The sequence below is a fragment of the Amblyomma maculatum genome, chromosome 6 (genome assembly GCF_055883805.1).
Source record: "Amblyomma maculatum isolate TAMU_Amacu chromosome 6, ASM5588380v1, whole genome shotgun sequence".
Taxonomy (NCBI): domain Eukaryota; kingdom Metazoa; phylum Arthropoda; class Arachnida; order Ixodida; family Ixodidae; genus Amblyomma; species Amblyomma maculatum.
Window position 1 is genome coordinate 165,270,965 of NC_139349.1, and position 18,671 is coordinate 165,289,635.

Genomic DNA, 18,671 nt, shown 5'->3' on the forward strand with positions numbered 1-18,671 from the left:
GCCCATAAAACCCGCTTTGCGGAAGCAATTTGCTATGCACTCCGCGGTGAGTTCCATCCACGCCGCTTTCAACATCTCCACGGCGGCAATCAAGCTGATGCGAACTGGCATGGCAACATCAATCGCGATCAACAAGCATTGGATGACGCGCCGCCTTGAACGCATGAATGATGCTTATATCCAGCGGCTGAATTTTGCAGGTTGCATTGGGAAGCAAGAAGAGCACTGTCAACGCAATCAAGGAAGGGTGCACATGGTGCGCCGCACAGTTATCTAGCACGAGCAGGACCTTCCTGTTTTTTTCGTGCCATGTCGCGGTCGAACTCGACAAGCCACTCGGCAAATAAGTCACGACTCATCCAGGCTTTTGTATTGTTCCTGTAGCGTACCGGCACATAGTTTCCAAAGCATCGCTGCTTACGTGACTTGCCAATGACAAAAGGCAGCCGCCGGTCACTGCCGTCCATATTGACACACAGGAGAACAGTTATGCGCTGCAACTTGCTGTTCTTCCCTCCTGCGCACTTGTCGCCTTTCAAGGCATGCGTTTTAGATGGCAACATCTGATAAAACAATGCAGTCTCGTCGGCATTGTAAACGTCCTGTGGAGCATAGCTCGTGATTGTTGGGAGGTTGTCGGAAAGCTACGCATCGACGTCCTTGTTGTTCACAGACGCGGGCTCGCTGACGACCAGCTTGAAAACAATTGCGTGGCGAGCCTTAAACCGGTGGAGCCATCCATTACCTGGGCTGAAATCGGGAAAGTACAAAAGAAAGGCGAAGTCTTTAGCCTTGGAGAGCATCAGCAGTCCACTGATCAAAACGTTGCGAGACCAGGCGTCAGCGAACCACTTCAGCAGTGCGTCCTCAACGTCCGCGTAGATCGCCTTCCGAAGGCACTTTCTAGTCGTCGGGTCGGCATTCACGGTAGCACCAAGAATCTTTTCCTTGCCCTTAGCAATGGTTGAAATGGCCGATTTCGACAGTCCGTACTTCTTGACCAGTTCGCAGTTTTTTGCACCTTGAGCAAGTTCATTAACAATAGCCATCTTCGTTGCGATGTCGACAGCTTTTCTTTTAGCACCTGAAGAGGTCGGCGTACAGTCCTCCATCGCACCAGGCGCAAGTCAAGCCCTTGGGCTCGCGCATTGAGGCAGCCTTCAACTCCCCGATCTGGGAAAGGCAAGGATGCGGCAACGATGTCAACGCAGTGCCATCGCACAGAAAGAATCGACGGTACAATGCCCTCAGCGCGGGGTGGCAACGGAGCAACAAATGGAGAACCGATTTGAGCCGGTAGAGCAGGCGCCTGACTTTCCGGATTGGCTGACGCAGATCACGTGGATGCATCACAGCGACCCGGGCGGTGCCACTTTCTCTTTCGTCACCGTGCGCGCGCTTTTTTGTTTTCATTTTTCAATGCGCGGTTTTTCTTTTTTTACTTTATTTTACCTGCAAAGGAGCACCGGGGGACGCTTTGTGCGTTCTGCGTTCGCGTCGTGTCAGGGGAACACAAAGTGCGCGAAATTCGCCTGCCGCGGGTTCGCAGTCAAGCGAAACCGTGCCAAACACCGCCGGCTCAGTCAACTACGGGGGCCCGACAGCTTTGCGTTCGCTCTAACCGAGTGTTGAGGCCACAACAGTTTGTTCTATGTGAGACACTGTGCTATTGCCCCAATATATATTTTGACGGTAGCACCACCCTTGTTCGTACTAAGCGAGCGTTCGTTATATCTGCGGCTGTTATAAGTGGGCTGGACTGTATAAAGGAGAGAACAGGGCTGAGACAAACTGGCATAGGCTGGTTGCCAGCCTCTCATTCCCCCTGTATTCTCGTCTCGATCGGAAGCCTTGGCAGCAGCAAGGGAAAGGATGCAGCAACATCAAAGCGTACGATTGCTGCTACTACTGAGGAACATTGGGAAGTCCAGATAAACAGCTTGACTCAGCGTGGTTCAGTGTGGCGTTCTTCGCGACCTTATGTGTGGTCTGAGCAGCTAGCAGAGAGGTGTTTTGGGTCTGAGAGCAGAGCTGTAGCCTTGTAGAACACAATGTTCTTAGATAACAGACAGTTGGAAACTGCACAGTGCGGAGTGGGCCAAAACAGTTGCCTATATGACGTCAGCTAACCCCAAAACGACCACAGCGCCCCTCAAACCCGCTGCTACGGTGGATGATTAACGTGGAAATTTGAAATGCTACTGACCATCTTCTTTAGCAACGCAATGGAAAAAAACAACTGCATTTGCATTTTTTTAACGAATTTTTGTACACATATAAAAGCCATCGCATCTATTGATGCGTCTGAAGCAAGGAGGTTGCAGATGCGACTCAGCTGTGTCATCTGATGCCTGCCTGCTTGAGATAGACGTCTGCAAACACGGTGGCTTTTTACGCGTACAAAAGTGTACTAGTGCACAGATTAAAGTCGATGGGGATAATGATGTGCAATGACAGCGAGAAACTGTTTTGCAGTCTGCATGCGAAACGATCAGCTGTGGTGATAGCTACGACATTCTGTACTCGCCTTCCACAAGGAATTTTTAGGTTTGAATCCACTTGGCGTCTTCTTCCGTTTTTTTTTTTTTTTTAAGAAGAATTAGAAACAAACACGCAAGTGCACCATAGCTAGATAATTTTGCTATGGTGCGAACCTCTAAATTAGCACTTTCACATTAAATATTAATCATTTTCCTTTCTACCATTTTACAGATGCAAAAATGATAATTAGTGCGTACGTGAATTAAAACTTCTAGCCCTTCATGGAAAACCACATCGTTGGTACTGCTGTACACCTAACTCTGCGCGATTTTGGCGAATGCATGTGCACCAGAAGCTACAGGCTCTGATAACACCTCCTATGACTTTGCAGCAAGAACACACTAACCGTAAATATAACAGTCTTTTCACTCAGCTGAAAGCTGAGTTCAAGCACTTTAGTAAGAGGTGTAAATGTGCTCCTGTGATCTTTGCAATGACAAAATAGAGTGGGGAGTATCGGGAGGCTTTTGTTACTGAGACCCAGCTAAGCTTCTGTAGTTAAAGGGGGCATAAAACGGCTAGAAAGGTCACTGACAAACATTTTCAATGTGTAGAATAAATGCTTCCGAGCATTCGTCCAAAGTAAAACTCCTCGGAAAAAATCCAGCGATTTATTATTAATTTTTAAAAACACCGTTTTTTGAAATTTGCGGGCTGTGCCATTTTCGCGTGGCGGCGAGATTTGGGACTATTCTACCGTGATTACCTACGTATCAAGTCACGAGAGTGACGGGCCACGACAGGCGGCCATTGGCTGCAGCCGCGACGGCCACTAAGTCACGGACACACTTCCGGTAGCTGCGAAAGTCGTCTGCTCGAGTGCTGCAATGCATGCGTGAACCCGAACTTGGCGCTTCGGTTCGCGATGTTAACCGAAAAGGTGGTGGCGTCCGAGTGAAAGTGCGCGTCGGTGCAGGAGTGCGAAAAGAGCACCAGCTGGTCCGATTCAACACCGTACAGATTAAAAAGGCAGCATCAACCTTCGTGTAAATGAAACGTGCGTCAAAAAAGGTCTGTCCTCAGCTTCATCGCGAACGTACACAAATTCGCACCGCTTATGTGCAGCACCGGAAGCCGCCAGGTTACCGCAGAGATGCCGTCCACGGCACTGTGGCCGACGGCACTCCGATCGTGCGCTGCTCCCTGGTTGTCGCTAGGCCTTGTTTATTTGTGTCGAAGCCACGGCGGACGATGTTTTGGAATCGACCGCTTCGCTGCGTCTCTAGCGTAGCCGCTCGCGTGCTCCTGTGCACGATTCTTGCGTGTCGCTGCGAAAATCAGTGACAACCTGCGCTGCCTAACTGAATGTGCCGAGCTGCTTTGCTGATGTTTTGCGCCGTCGATTCGGGCTCGGACGATGCGTACACATGAGAAAACACGCGTGCACGTTACGCATTGGCACTTCCTAAACGATGTGCGAAAGGACGTCAAAAAAAAAAAAAACACTACACTATCTTTTTTGTTAATCTCAATTTTAAGATTCGCGGACGAATAATTCGTGCTCAGCTGTCATCCAATATCCAAACTCTGTAGTGATTATCAGTCCGTGCTCTCGTCGGTGATACGTACGCGTATACCGTATTTACTCGCATAATGACCGCACTCGCGTAATGATCGCACCCCTGAATTTTGAGGTCAAAATTCCATTTTTTAAATTCCCCGCGTAATGATCGCACCCTGAACATGGAGCCGCCTGGTGGTTGATCTGCAGTCATCCTGCAGCGAATGCATTCCGACGAGTTCCCAACCTAGTCCAGTAACGTTGGAGTTCCCAAAAAAAAAAAAAAAAATTCAGGAAGTAGATATATTATGCGCGGCGTGCGGAACTGAGGCGGAAACAACGGAACATGTTGTTCTAAGGTGCCAAAAGCTTCGTCCTGCCCTTCCCGCGGGAAAAGCAGCAGATCTGGAGAGAGCACTGGGATTTGCTGGGGAAGATGGACGAATGGATGAGGAACGCGTTTTGATAACAAGAGAGAGGTTAGAGGATTGGTGGAAAAAGTCAAGGGAATAAAGAGAAGAAAAAAAAAAAAGGGAGGGGGGCAGATACGGGCGAATTAGAAGCTAAAAATAGGGAAGAGATAAATATATTTCTTTTAATTTTTTGGCTAGGCGGCGCAAGCTGCCGTCCGATACAAAGGGCAGAGCCACTATCATCCATCATCCATCCATCATCCATCCATCCATCCATCCATGCTTTGCGGCGTTCGCCATTTTGCAATTCGGCAGCGTCGTAGCGTGCTTTGTGTTTTTGTGCGAGTTTACGCCATTTCACCATGGGGCGGTATGCCAGTTACACCGCCGCGTTCAAGCTCAAGGCTGTCGACTATGCACTGGAGCATGGCAACCGCGCTGCTGGTAGGCATTTCGGCGTGGACGAAATGAGGATACGCTATTGGAAGAAGCAGCGCGAGAATCTGATGGCTACGAACAAGACACGGTGGGCTTTCCGTGGACCCAAAACGGGCAAGTTCCCTCGTGTTGAGGAGGCGGTCCTAGAATACGTGAGGGACCTGCGCAAGGATGGTTGTGCAGTGTCATTAAAAATGATACAGACGCAGGCGCGCACAACTGCCAGGAAGCTGGGAATCGCCGAAAAGGATCTCCGCGCTAGCTCCGGTTGGACGACTCGCTTTATGCGACGGAATGGACTTTCCCTGAGGCATCCATATACGTGCACGGATGAAAGGGTGGATGACTGCAGACCTGATGGTCGACTGGATCAAGACTGTTTGGGGAAGAAGACCAGGAGCATTTCTGCTTCCCTCGCTTCTGGTTTTGGACAGTTTTAGGGGTCACCTTGTGGACAGCGTGCGTGCCAAGCTGAAAGAGCTGCGCACGGACATTGCAGTCATTCCTGGCGGCCTGACTTCGCTGCCGCAGCCTCTCGACGTGTCTTTGAACAAACCGTTCAAGGACAACGTTCGACGACTTTATGCTGAGTGGATGGCGATGGGCCAGCATGATTTGACGCCGAGCGGAAAGATTAGAAGGCCATCCGTGGAGATGCTGTGCTCGTGGATCACAGAAGCGTGGAGCAGTAACCCCGACGAGGTAGTGGCTAAGAGTTTTAAGAAGACAGGCATATCTAACGCTTCGGATGGAACGGAAGATGACTTCCTGTGGGATTGTGAAGATGCTCCCAGCGACGACACTGCCGTTTCCGATGAGTCGTGCAGCAGTGAAAGCGAGGATGGCGAGGATTCAGACTTTGATTAGAGTACTGACGAAAAAAAATAAATGGGCATTGTGCACTCCATGTGATGCTTAATGTGCGTGTTTATTGCGAAGGTAAGCCTTACTCAGCTTTTATTTTTGGTTGTAATCGAGATATATGTTCTAAGACGTCTGACCTGCAACTTGTTTGCGTTTTCGGTGCTCAAAAATTTTTTTTGTAGAAAATTTACCCCGCGTAATGATCGCACCCCGAAATTTGCGTCAGTATTTTAAAAAAAAAGTGCGATCATTATGCGAGTAAATACGGTACATTCCATTCCTTATGCACAAGAGATACCTCTCGCCGACCATAATGAAAGCAGCTCCGGACTAAAAGCGACGACGACATATGTTTGCATGCGGGCAACTCGCACGCTAGATCGTCTGCCAGCATCCATGCAAAGTCGATGCTATCGCGTCAACTCCGCGAGGGGTCACCGGCCGCTGTGGGTCAAACTGCAGAAGACGGTACCAAAGAGACTGACCCAGGCAGCGCGAGAGAAGAAAGCGGTCTTGTAGAAAGTCGTGCTCGGCAGGAGTGCACGCTAATTTGCGCTGAATGGGACAGGGATAGGAAGGAAAGTGCTCCCTCCGCGGCGGCCACCGGTATGTGTGGACAGCAGCTTCCCACCTGCAGGTATGCGCTCGCGAACGACCCAAGTCGTTCGGGCTGCTGTCGCATACAATTCCGAGAGGTCAAGAAACTGAAGAAACCGGCGGCCGAGGAAGACAGCAGACAAGGTTGAAACTGTTGAAAGCTATGCAAACGCAGACGGGACGGGAAAGGCAGAGACCGTGAATGCATGGGCGACGCTCCGGGAAAACAGGCGCGACGACCGGAAGTCTGAGAACCGAGCGTCACCCGATGACGCTTCGTGGGCGGGGCTAGCGGGGCGGAGTTCCCGAGCTGTTTTCTTCGTTTTTTTTTCTGGTGTCTCCGAGTGTTGAGTTGAGGGGAGCGAGGAGGAGCGTCATTTTTAATCGCCGATATCTCTGATGTTAATGAAGCTAGCTAATAAATTCTTGCAGTGAATTGACTTTTGAGGGAGTACCTATCTCTCGACCGATTTGCTTTACCCCATTTTAGGCATTGCATGACCCCTTTAAGTGCAAGTTGTCTATCATGCATGTGACATACTGGTAGTTCTATACAGACTGGCTGATAAGGAGGAGCTGACTGTGAAAATTGTTGACCTTTGTTAATTTGGGCTAGTCTTCTGCAACATGAACAAAAGTTTTAGAAGCCTCAGCCAGCAGTGCTGGCAGGAATGAGAGGCCTTATTCAAATCTGATGCATCAGGAGCTGAATTAGCCCTTTACATTAACCTTTCCATAGTCACCATGCAGCGTCCATATAAATCCAAAGCACTCGTGCTATCTGCCTAGCTGTCTATTGTTTAAATACTTATGGACTATTTTGCATCTCTTCGGGCATGTTACTTCGAGCATCATAACATATCTGTACTTAGGATTGATGTCGTCATATACAGCATGAAGAGGTAGGCGATGACAAAAGGAAGAACTCGCAGCAAATGAATGAAAAACAGATGGATAAGGAGAGAACACATAGGACTTAAGCTCTGGAAACTTAATGGACTCCTTTGCCCACCTGACTATCACTGTTCCCCTACCCCATTTGCCTTCATACAGACCTCACTATGCTGCTCAGTGTGAACACCAGTTAGGTACGCTCTGCCCATGACATCATTGTTTAGAAAGATGTGACATACTATATGATTGACAGTCAATGGCCACTTGAATACTGTACATGTCTTCATGCTGTGCATTATGCTTGGGCTGTTTTGAAGCCCAACCAAACTGCCACCATCCCGACATGCCCGTCACTGGTCAAGTGCGTACCTCAAACTTTGCCCAGTCCCAGGAGGTATTGAAATGCGTCGGCCTCTCCACGTGTCCAAACTGAACCTCGTACGTGGCCTGCCGGGATAGGATGTTAACCGGGAACTCCACCTGGGAAAACAAAACAAGCACACATGGCAATGCGCTACTCATCTTTCGCGGCATTTCTTGCACTCTGAGCATTACAGCAGAATCTCACAGCAATACAAATCTCACACTATGGCAAAGAGTATTCATTTTGGCCCAAATGTGCATAATCCAAAGCAGACCAAATTAGTTGGAGCCCCAGAAATAAGCTCAGTGCTTGTGGTGTGTATACACGACTTGAAATCCTGATGGTGGCCATGCAAGGGGAAGCATTTGGTGGGCGTAGTCGCAGCTCCTGGGTTTGTAGCATCCTTAGAGTCTAGGGGAGTGTTCTTCCCAGCCAGCGCTAAATAAAATTGTAGCCCCACTTCAACAACACCCCGCAGTGAGGAATTCCTGAAAACCATTGGTTCTCACAATTTCTTTTTTAGCCTCAGGAAAGAACCTTAAAAGCTTGTAAAGGAGGGCTGACAAACTCCATATGCATGCAAAATGAGTGTGCAGAAACAAAAGGAAAATGGAGAAGAGAACATTGAGGCATGCCTGAATTGAGGTGAGAACACAACCAACCCACCTCTAAAACATTGCACTTCCTTCAACTGTCTAGAGAGCAAAATGCCACGCATGGATGCACATAAACACACATGCATATTCTGCAATGCATCTTCCCCTTCTTTCTATTTATTTATCCAGGCATCGAGGGAAGGGGGGGGGGGGGGGGGGGCAACACAAATTCTCTGTCCCATGGTAATGAGCACACAATTATCCTGCAATGCAATGTGTTACGTGTGTCTTGTTTAGGAGGTGCTCGGTGGAGGGGTACATGCTGCCATCTTTCTCATCCCCTGCACAGCTGCCCCAGAGACTTTCCTCTTAAGGACTGGAGGGGACTCCTTTCCACAGACAGGGAGAGCACATTTCTCCTGAGGCCTTCCTGTCTTTTGCCAGGCAGCCATGCAAAAATTATGGTTTGGTTTGGCTTGTGGGGTTTAACGTCCCAAATCAACTCAGGCTATGAGAGACACCGTTGTGGAGGACTTCAGAAATTTCAACCGCCTGGAGCATACGGGCGCCCTGCTTTTTGCCTTCATAGAAAAGTGGCTGCCGAGGCCGGGATTCGATCCTGCATCCTTGGGAACATTAGTCGAGTGCCGTAACCACAGCACCACCCGGCCAGGGCCCATGCACAAATTATGTCTGCCAAAAGAGACCAATGCAAGACTGACTGCAAATGCAAGGCAGAAATCTGACATGGTAAAATCAGGAAAACATCCTCATAGTATATAGTAGTATGCGGATTTTTACGGTAAATTTTACTTTGAGTAGACTGCTCGTGTTTGTCCCCTCTGGCTCATGCCTGCCATAGTGCTGACTCATCGCACCGTGGGGCTAAGGGTCACAGCTCTGAGGTCACATTTTAGCATTCTTGTAGCTCCCATAGCACATATATTCCAAATGTTAGCTAGGAATCTCATGTGAGATTACCTTGAGGAACTTGTGATCTTCCCTCCACTCCACCTGTGTGTCAAACTTGAGGTAAGGGTGGACAGCGTCAATGATGACTGTCTGCGTGACGACACTACGGCTTCCCACGGCGAACTTCACCCTGACTGCTGCCTGCAGGGGGCCTTGCTCCAAGATGGTGGCCGCCTCAAGCAACTGGACAAAGGGATGGCTGCAGCTGGCACATTGACACAAACACTGCGTGTACAGGACCCCCTTGGGACAAGCTCTGGTTCACAACCCACACTGTCCAAGGTCAAAAGGATGATTGCTCAATTATCTTAAGAAGACTTCTTTCATGAGACACATAGAAGTGTCATGGCTCACAACAGGGACACACTAGCTGCTTCAGTAATTTCATGGTAATTTGCAAACACTGGCATTGTTTTTTGTAAAACCTTGGTCAAAGGTATATACACCAGATAGCAGGTGTGTAGTCAATTTATAATTATGAACAGATACCTACGCACTGCTCAAAACAACAAGTCGACTATGTTAATGTAACCTGAATAAAGCCTCTAATTATGGGCATGCCATGTAGTAACACAAACAGCAAAAACTGGATATTAGTTTTTTGTTTACACTTTAAGAAGAATATTCACTCCCCAGACTCCTACAGAAACAACCTTTTCCAATATATTCATCAAAGCAGAGCAATGTCTCTGCCATCAGTGACACAAGAGGCCCGTAGAAAGGTAAGCCACCGGGAAAACCTAATTCCAGACAGCTAGCAACCAAACATTTCTGTAATTATATATTGCTACTCTGGGTGGTGATGGAAAAGTTCAAAATTTTGAAATTCATACACTGTTGTCCAGGGTCCAGGGTTTAAACCCCGGACCAAGACGAATTTTTCTTTAATTATGAAGTTTATGAGACAGCTTTACAGCTTTAGGGTTGTTTAGTTTTAGCTTAGGTGGATGACAATGAGTCATTCACTTCCTTACTACAAACACTGTATACAGTAAAAGCTCGTTAATTCGAATTCCACGGGGCCGCCAGGCCAGTTCAAATTAACCAAAATTCGAACTAATGAAAGTGAGCAAAAATGAAGGCGTTTGATGCCCGGAGGGCACGAAAAACATTTATTTAGCAAAAAAGTCTGTTATCATTTTCTGCTTCTTCTCTCTGAGGGCTACCGTACTCACTCGGTCTTCTAGCATGCGAATGCGACGCAGGGAGTCTTCTTCCCCCTCTTCAAAGCTGAAGAAAAGGCGCGCGACATTCAGCGCTCCCATAACTTCTGCCGCGGATGGACGCACGGGCTCTTGCTCCTCGTCGTGGTCCTCGTCTTCTGCCTCTTCTGGGACAGACTGCTCCCCAACAATTTCAGCGACAATGTCCTCATCACTTAGGGCACCGCACACTGCTGCATCGCTGTCTACTCCAACGTAATCATCAAAACTGACGTCCTGCAGCACAGCACGCACAGCCGCAGGCAGAGGCTCCGGACTCCCATCGTCGCCACTTTCTTTCATACTTCCGGCAGCAAAGCACAGTGGTGGAAGCAGTTTGCAATTGTGGACGGCGTGACCTGCTCCCATGCACGCACCAACATGTGCATTGCTGTGAGCAATGTGATGGTGCTGGTCTTCTGGTTTCCAGTGCACAAAGTCATGCGCTCGATCATGTGGTGCCTATAGAAACATTTGATGTTTCTGATCACCCCCTGATCCATCGGCTGCAAGGCCGCAGTCGTGTTGGTTGGCAAAAAGACGAGCCTTGTGGCTTTCAGCTCGGCGTCGACTTTGTGTGCCGAGCAGTTATCCACAATGAGGAGAACTTGACGCTTCCCTAGCTCCATCCTCCGATCGAATTTCAAGAGCCATTTTTTAAACAATTCGCCCGTCATCTACGCCTTGCTGTTGGCGGAGTATTCCGTCGGCAGCGTCCTAATGTTCTTGAAATATCTAGGCTTATGTGCCTTGCCGACAACAAAAAGAGGGACCTTCTCCGTCCCGGTCATATTAGCGGCGACCAGAACAGTAATCCGCTCTTTGCTTCGCTTGCCGCCAGCGCAGCTGTCCCCTTTAAATGTTACTGTTCTGTCGGGCTGGAGCTTATAAAACAAAGCCGTCTCATCAGCATTGAATATATCATGTGCCGAGTAGCTTTCTAAGTACTGCTGCAGAGCACCGCTTCGCCACGTGGCACAAGTTTCTGCATCCACTTCTTTGGCTTCTCCAGACAACACCCGGAAGACAAGATTATGTCTGTCTCTAAAACGGTGAAACCATCCTTCGGAGGCGACAAAATCTTCCACATTCAAGCGCAGGGCGAAATCGGCCGCCTTCGCCATGGTAATTGGGCCGCTCAGTGGAATGTCAGCGCTTCTCATTTCTTTCACCCACGTGATCACAGCGGTCTCAATTTCCGGATACTTTGCTAACCGAAGCCTTTTTCTGTTGCTGGCGAAATCTTCGGCTTCATAGGCATCCTCGATGGCCTTCCTATTTCGGACGTACGTCGACAACGTGCTTGGTGGAATCCCGTGCTTTTTCGCGATTTTCACTTTGCTGGCCTTCCGTTCATTCACCTCGCGTAAAATAGCCACTTTCTCCTTCACCGTCTTGGCACAGTATTTCCCACGCGAACACATCTCGCGGACACAAGCTCACAACAAGCGGCGTGCAAAACGAGGGCTCACGAAATGCAACACGAAACCGTGGTCGATAACACTAAAACGTCGTTCCTCGAAGGAGTCGCAGCAGGAAAGACTGTTTAGTACTTGTTCCAGCACCCTAGCGGCGCCCCGATGGTTGTGCCATCTATCGTTCTGCCGTGAAAGCTTCCAACGATGGTTTTTAACAGCGCCGCTTGGCGGCGCGCAGTTCGAATTATGGGTGGCGGCGCCAATTTTTGAGTGAATTAACGAGCTGTTACGCGCATAGACTTCTATGCACTGTGGACCGGACCACGATGACTATTTCGAATTATCCAAAATTTCGAATTAACGAGTTGTGAATTAACGAGCTTTCACTGTATGTCTAAATTTTGTGCATAGCCCTAATTTATCTTTGTTATTCAAAATTCGCCCTAATTTGCTAACTGTAGTTATGCAGTAATCATTTTAATATTGTTACTTTTTTTAATTTACTCCAATGCAGGAACAACTACTGACATAATATTGCCAACGCATAACTTCTACGTCGAGTTTCGTGGCATAACATAGTTAATTTTAATGCAACAAGTTTTTGTCAAAACAAGCAAAAAAAGATATTACTAGCAGTTCCCTTGAACTGCTTAGACATGAACGCAGCTGAGAACTGTGTCACATTGTACCTGTTTGACAGCCGGTTTCCGTGTCTCTAGGTGGTAGTCCATGACATCCCATGCATCCCAGTAGAGGGGGACGTCATCAAACATGACGAACACATTGGCCATTTTGTCAGGGGCCACAAACTCCTTGGAGCCTCCCAGGAGCTTGAGCGAGGACAGCTCACACTGGCTGTTCAGTCGGGCCTCCAGAAACTGGTTCCGCAGCCGAATCACGCCGGGAACAGTCTCCACTGCACAGAACAAGGGCATCGCAAAAACAATCTCCAGGGCCAAAACAATGCTCCTTTTCTTGTGTAAGATAGAACAAGAGAAGAAAATGCAGGTGCAGGCAAGTTATATTTCCAGCTCACGAGTCGGTGTATTTTTATGCCAAGCAAGCCACGTTAGAGAGGCTACACTTTCCAGCACTGCTATGCTCAATAACGGCCTCCAGCATGATTGCTGGTGCACAAAGCTTGCATTTGGGTGAACTGTGAGGTCACTGCTGCCACTTAGACAAGACATCAAAAATAAATGGGCATCAACTGTTCATATGCAGTTCAGTTGGGCCATGTTAACACGGACACTTCGGTTCCCGAGCAATAGTGTCAACAAAGCAAGCCATCCATAATAACAAATTGCAAAGACGAAGATATTATAAAAAGAAAGAAACATGCTACAAAGAAATGGCATAGGCAGATCGATGGCAAGGACAATGCGGATGTTGCGTGTGCAGTGTCTGGACTGGAGATGGAGATGGGTCTACAGGTGCTAGATTTCACTTTCACACAACTGCAAGGAGACAATACAGTAGACAGTGATGTGCCATAGCAGGGTGAAAGGGCTGTGGGGACAATAAAATGCCATCGAGAACTGGAAAGGCTAACGAGTCAGATGATGTTGGTGATGTCATGGGGCAGACACCACCACAGTCAGGACTTGGCTACAGCTTTTACTGCCCACCTGTTACGAAGGGGAAAGACACACGAAAAATCCCATATAATCTGTATTAGCACATAATAAAAGGCAAGCAAAGATGTATTAGATATAACTTTTGGAGCAACTGGCCACAATTATACTTGAAATAATGAGGTTCAACCTGACATGTCTATTTGTCTATGATGCATTTGATGGCCTCTCATAGATAAATGACAGAACTTCCACTACAACTGTTCATATCCCACAAACCACTGTTACATGTCAGCACCCAACTGGCTAAAAGCTATCGAATGCAACTTTCTATGCGGCACAAGCTGCAGAAAGTTTTCGTCACAGCCATTCACACAATACAGAAAATTTTAAGGTGCATCAACTAGACGACTTCGCACTGTAAACATGAAACCACAAAAAAAAATAAAAGGGCCGTCATTTTAGTCATTTGCACTTCCTAATTGCATACCTATAGCAGCATGTACTCGAAGAGCAGGAAAATGAAACATCTGTTCAGGACAGTAGAGACTTGAGAACGAAGTCTCTACAGTCCCGAACAGATGTTTCTGCACATATTAACAAGATAAAAACATATGAGTCCCAATTGGCTCCGTGCATTTTTCCCTCGTCCAGGCAGCGTGTTTCCATGTCAACGAAGCGTAAAAATGACGAAAACGCACAGGGGTGCTAATCCACAACTAAAATGGACGGCAGTTAGGCTCAATTCAGGCATTGATGAGCAGGGAAGTAGCTGCCACTGCTGCAGGTTGGCACAAAGGTCAGAAAAGTGAAACCAAAACTACCGTGCCACACCGAAACCAAGCCCTTTTCCTGAAAATGATAATTTTTTATCACGGCTGCCATTGTGAGTACATCTCTGTGGCATGCAATTCCCATTTGAGGAGGGATAATTTGATGATCATTTGCGGTGTTGGCCGCATATGGATGCAGCCTCCTTTGGAATTCTTTCAAATTAACCAGTGAAAGAGTCTGGTATTTGAAGCTATAGAATTACATAGCATTGGCAAGACAGGCCACAGCAGTTCATGTTATACAGCTTTCAGAATTAATAGGGGTTAAATTAACAAGGTCCTGCTCGACAAAACCGCCCACTGCACCCTTACAAGCACAGCATCTCTAACAGACCTCCAGTGATAGCTTTTTTTGCACACTGACCTATGTTGACAGCACAGCTTTAGACACTTGCTGAAGTGCTAGCCATGTGAATATACTTAGTAAAACTGCCCGAGCAGGGAAATGTAGGGTGACTGATAAAAATGATTTCACTGCTAAAAGCCAGATGACGCCACCAGACGACGTAGTTTTTACTGATTCTTCGTTTGCGTACTGAGTTAAACGTGCAAATGTGACAAACAGCACGTGACACAAAATGCTATTTTAAAACAACCTGATGTCTTTCAGTGTTCAGCATGTAGACAGAGTCTGTTCATATTCTTCTCCAATCATATCTGCATGTGCTGCAAGCAGACGATGTGTAGACGACAAGGCGTGGAGGAACACGCTTAATATACTCTCCTGGTCAGCTGAGGAGATCTCTAGATTATACAGTGCTGCAAGTTAGTTATGGGATAGAGTATAAAAACATACAGATAGAGTGGGTGCACAGAATTTGTGCTTGTAGGTCACAAAAAAGAAAATCTATCTACTTTCAAATTCTATAAATCAACTTACTGTATGATACTATGTTGAACTTTTTCGTAATTTCCTTAAAGTTTAGTGACGCTTGTTTTTAGAGAAAATCAGATAATATGACTCCTCCTGGCCCTGCAAAAGGTACTTGATTGCTGAGAAGTTGCACCTGAAATTTTTTCTTACTTGAAATTTTTATGCAAAGAACTAAAAGGAATTTCTGATCACTGTCTGGAAGTAAAGAGGGATGTCCTCTATTCTCAGGGATATTCATAAAAAAACTGTTCTTAAAGTGCGTTTTGAGTGCAAAGCAGCTGGCAATGATATCTGCCTTTGATTTGTTTTTTAGCTGTTTTAATAACTTGCAAAAGTTCTGTTTACAGCCAGGGGAGCATTTCTGCAATTATTGACATGAAAACACTGATTTGTATTTATTGTTGCATTGGCAGCTGTGCATTGTGCATTAGCACAAAATTCAGTGACATAAGGGAAAATAAAATGAGAGCAGCCTCATCCTTCAGCAGTGAAAAACCCACCAGCCAGGACGGACACCTTGTGGGACGAAATCCCCCGCAGGACCTTGTATCCTGCAGGTGCGGCAACCAGTGAGACCAGCGTGCCGTGCTCGGCCTGCTGCATGGCATTGTCGTCCACACCCTCAATCCAGCACCGTTTGGAGAGCTCATCCCGGTTCCACGGAACCTGAACAATCTCTGACCGGCTCCAGGGCAGGCTGTTCACAAACACCAGGTCACCAGACGTGTAATCATCACAGGCCCCTGTGTGCACAAAACAAGAAAGAAAAGAGGGCCCACAGTTAAGAAAAGAGGGCCCACAGTTTTACCCTTTTCTCTTGGACTAACAGAGTACCTCTTCCTTCAAAAATTGTGCCCTTTCCCAAATAGCCCCACGTGACTTTACCGAATGGGGCCTTCAACCATCACTTATGATGACACCCACTACCTAATTTAGCCCTCGCATAAGAAGCATTCTATGTCATTAGCACATGCAGCAGCCAACCAGGAGCAGGCGATCGTGCTTTGATAGGGCTAACATTCAGCACTGACGTGATGTTATGCAATTTCTTTATTTATTATTTAAGTTAATTTTTTTAAGTTCATCCTCACGATCGCTCACAATCGGTTTGGATGAACTCCTAGCACACATAGTCAGCCACCTCTCCCCGTTGGCATCGACCATGGCGCTCTCACTGGGCGTGCCCAAGCGCCACGGGCAAAATGGGGTGCAGTGGGACTCTATCACAGCCCGTTTTCTTTATTAAGGCAAAACCTTTACTTGACTATGTTTGAAAAAACGTGTCCACAAAACAGGGGCGCAAAAACTGGAAGCAAAACATGAAAGAAAAATGTAACGTGTGATATGACGTCGCATTAATATGAGGCTGGTAGTTGTGAATGTCTATTTAATGACAAGTGGTACCTAGGCATGTCATGCAAGTCATTCTAGTTTAGTCATGAGTCAGTCAGATCAGAGATCCAATGTGCATGAGTATGGAGTCCATGACTTGTATAAGTCAATCAGTCATGACCATGACTAGTGTCTAATCACGACTCACAAAAGTTTTGAGTCATGACACTCTAGGAGCTACTAAACAGCAGACAATGCACATGCTTTCGCAATTCACCAACGCAGATCTGTGCAGTGCTCTCAAGTCTTTTTCGTGCATGTTACAAGTGTGTTGAGTTGAGGAGGGCAAGATGAAGCATCATTTTGTATTGTTTACATCTTCAATGTTAGTGAGGCTAGCTTAAAAACGTTTTTCGTTGCGGTAATGACCGATGGAATGACGATTGTTCGCACACTTTCCACGTTCACTCAAACTATTTACATAGTTCCTTTAAAACAAACATTTGCTTATGCTTCAATAAATTTTTTCTCTGAGAGGGAAAAAAATGCATGCGAATCGTTGGTCTGCCTAAAGATTGAAAAGTGCATTTGGAGGGATAAGCACGCAAGCAAGGCCAAATTATTTATTTATTTATTTATTAGACCTTAAGGAGCACAACGCACGAGACTGACGTAGTGGCCACGTCACGGTAAAAGCTTGTGCTCCCTCCTTGGAGGGAGCCTAACCGATTCTGCAGGCATTTTAAATAAAAGTTGTTCTCTCTCTCAATACTGCAATCCCAGTGTTGGGATTTTAGCAGGGTGGGAATACAAACTAAGCAGTTTAACAAAACAGGCAAAAATAAACAATTACAGTGCAAGTTGAAGCTCTTCTGCACAATTAGGAATAAAACCAAACATAGACAACACAGCAGTGAAATAACAAATTCAATAAAAAGAAACTAGGTGATATGTTGCGAGAACAACGTCAGTGATGGCTGCAGCACTTCATTGTTAGTGAGGTCATTCCAATCGGAAATAGTTCGTGGAAGGAATGAGTATTTAAAGCAGTTATTTCGAACGCGAAAAGGAATTAAAGTTAGCTGGTGTCGTTGTCGGGTTGCGTATCCGGACGAAAAAACAAGCAAATCGGTGAGTTCTGATCTGTAGTGTCTTTTAATTAATTGGTATAGAAATTTAAGTCGTGCACAACGATTTCGCTCAGTTATTGTCGGAAGGCCAGCTTGAATTAAAACGTGTGTTACTGATGTACGCCGGTAATTGTTATATATGTATCGTGCCACCCTCTTTTGAACTTTCTCTAATTTATTCATGTTAGTTTGTGTGAACGGGTCCCAAATGATTGAAGCATAATCTAAGGTAGGCAGAAAATAGATTTGTAAGCAAGCAGGCGTACAGATGGGGTAGACAACCGCAATGCCCGTCTCTAGAAAAAGAGTTTACGGAAAGCGTTACACGTTATCAGATCAACATGTTTATTCCAACTAAGATTGTTACTGACCCAGAGCCCTAGATATTTATATTCTGTCACTTCAGTTAGTGTCATGCCGTTAATACAATAATCGAAGGGTAAGACTTTCTTTTTCTGAGTGATTCTCATTAGTACAGTTTTTTCAAGTTAATTGACATCTGCTATGCTTCACACCATGCGAAAGCTGTAACGCACTATATGTATATATATATACTTTTTTTCTCACAATCTGAAGCCTAATATGCACCTTCCAAATAGAAATAGAATAGAAACACGACATGATAAGTCATGACTTTTCTATGTTGCTGTTTCCATCAATTATGATGCTTTGTATGAAAATTTTCATATCCTTGCAAAAAATTATTTGCTGGTATTTTACCTTGGAAAGCTAACAAGTTGTCTTTTTTCAGAGCCTGAAATTACGATTTAGCTGGCAAAATATTTCCGTTCAATGTGAACAAACAATGACGTCTGAAAGGAATAAGACCCAAGTGGCAAGCAGAAATGGTAGCATGATCTACTAGCACAAAGTCAACAAGACCAGTGAAGAGGACAAAGAGAAGTGACTTGAGAAGCAGTATGGTGGAATGTCAGGCAGGTAAAGACTGCTTATGGAGCAAATGCAAAGAGACAAAGCCTAGCAAGGCAATCCAGCATCTCGTTTTCATTCCATTGAGGCACACGAAGATGATGCACGCCTCATGGCACACTACCCCTACCCTTTTACTGTAAGGGTAACGAAGCATACCCTTTACGAATTGCTGAATTTCCACCTCAGATTGGCCAT

The 18,671-nt window shown here is 46.4% G+C and overlaps 1 protein-coding gene across 1 annotated transcript in view; it reads right to left on the minus strand.

Moving 5' to 3' along the window:
- LOC146187340 (alpha-mannosidase 2C1-like) overlaps nt 1–18,671 on the minus strand; it is a 56,017-nt gene that overhangs the window by 18,795 nt on the left and 18,551 nt on the right. The window contains exons 11-14 of the mRNA XM_084607650.1: nt 15,582–15,824; nt 12,490–12,716; nt 9,190–9,363; nt 7,618–7,728 (exon numbers count right to left, since the gene is read on the minus strand). Coding sequence (XP_084463776.1) covers nt 7,618–7,728; nt 9,190–9,363; nt 12,490–12,716; nt 15,582–15,824 — 755 coding nt within the window. The remainder of the gene's footprint in view (nt 1–7,617; nt 7,729–9,189; nt 9,364–12,489; nt 12,717–15,581; nt 15,825–18,671) is intronic.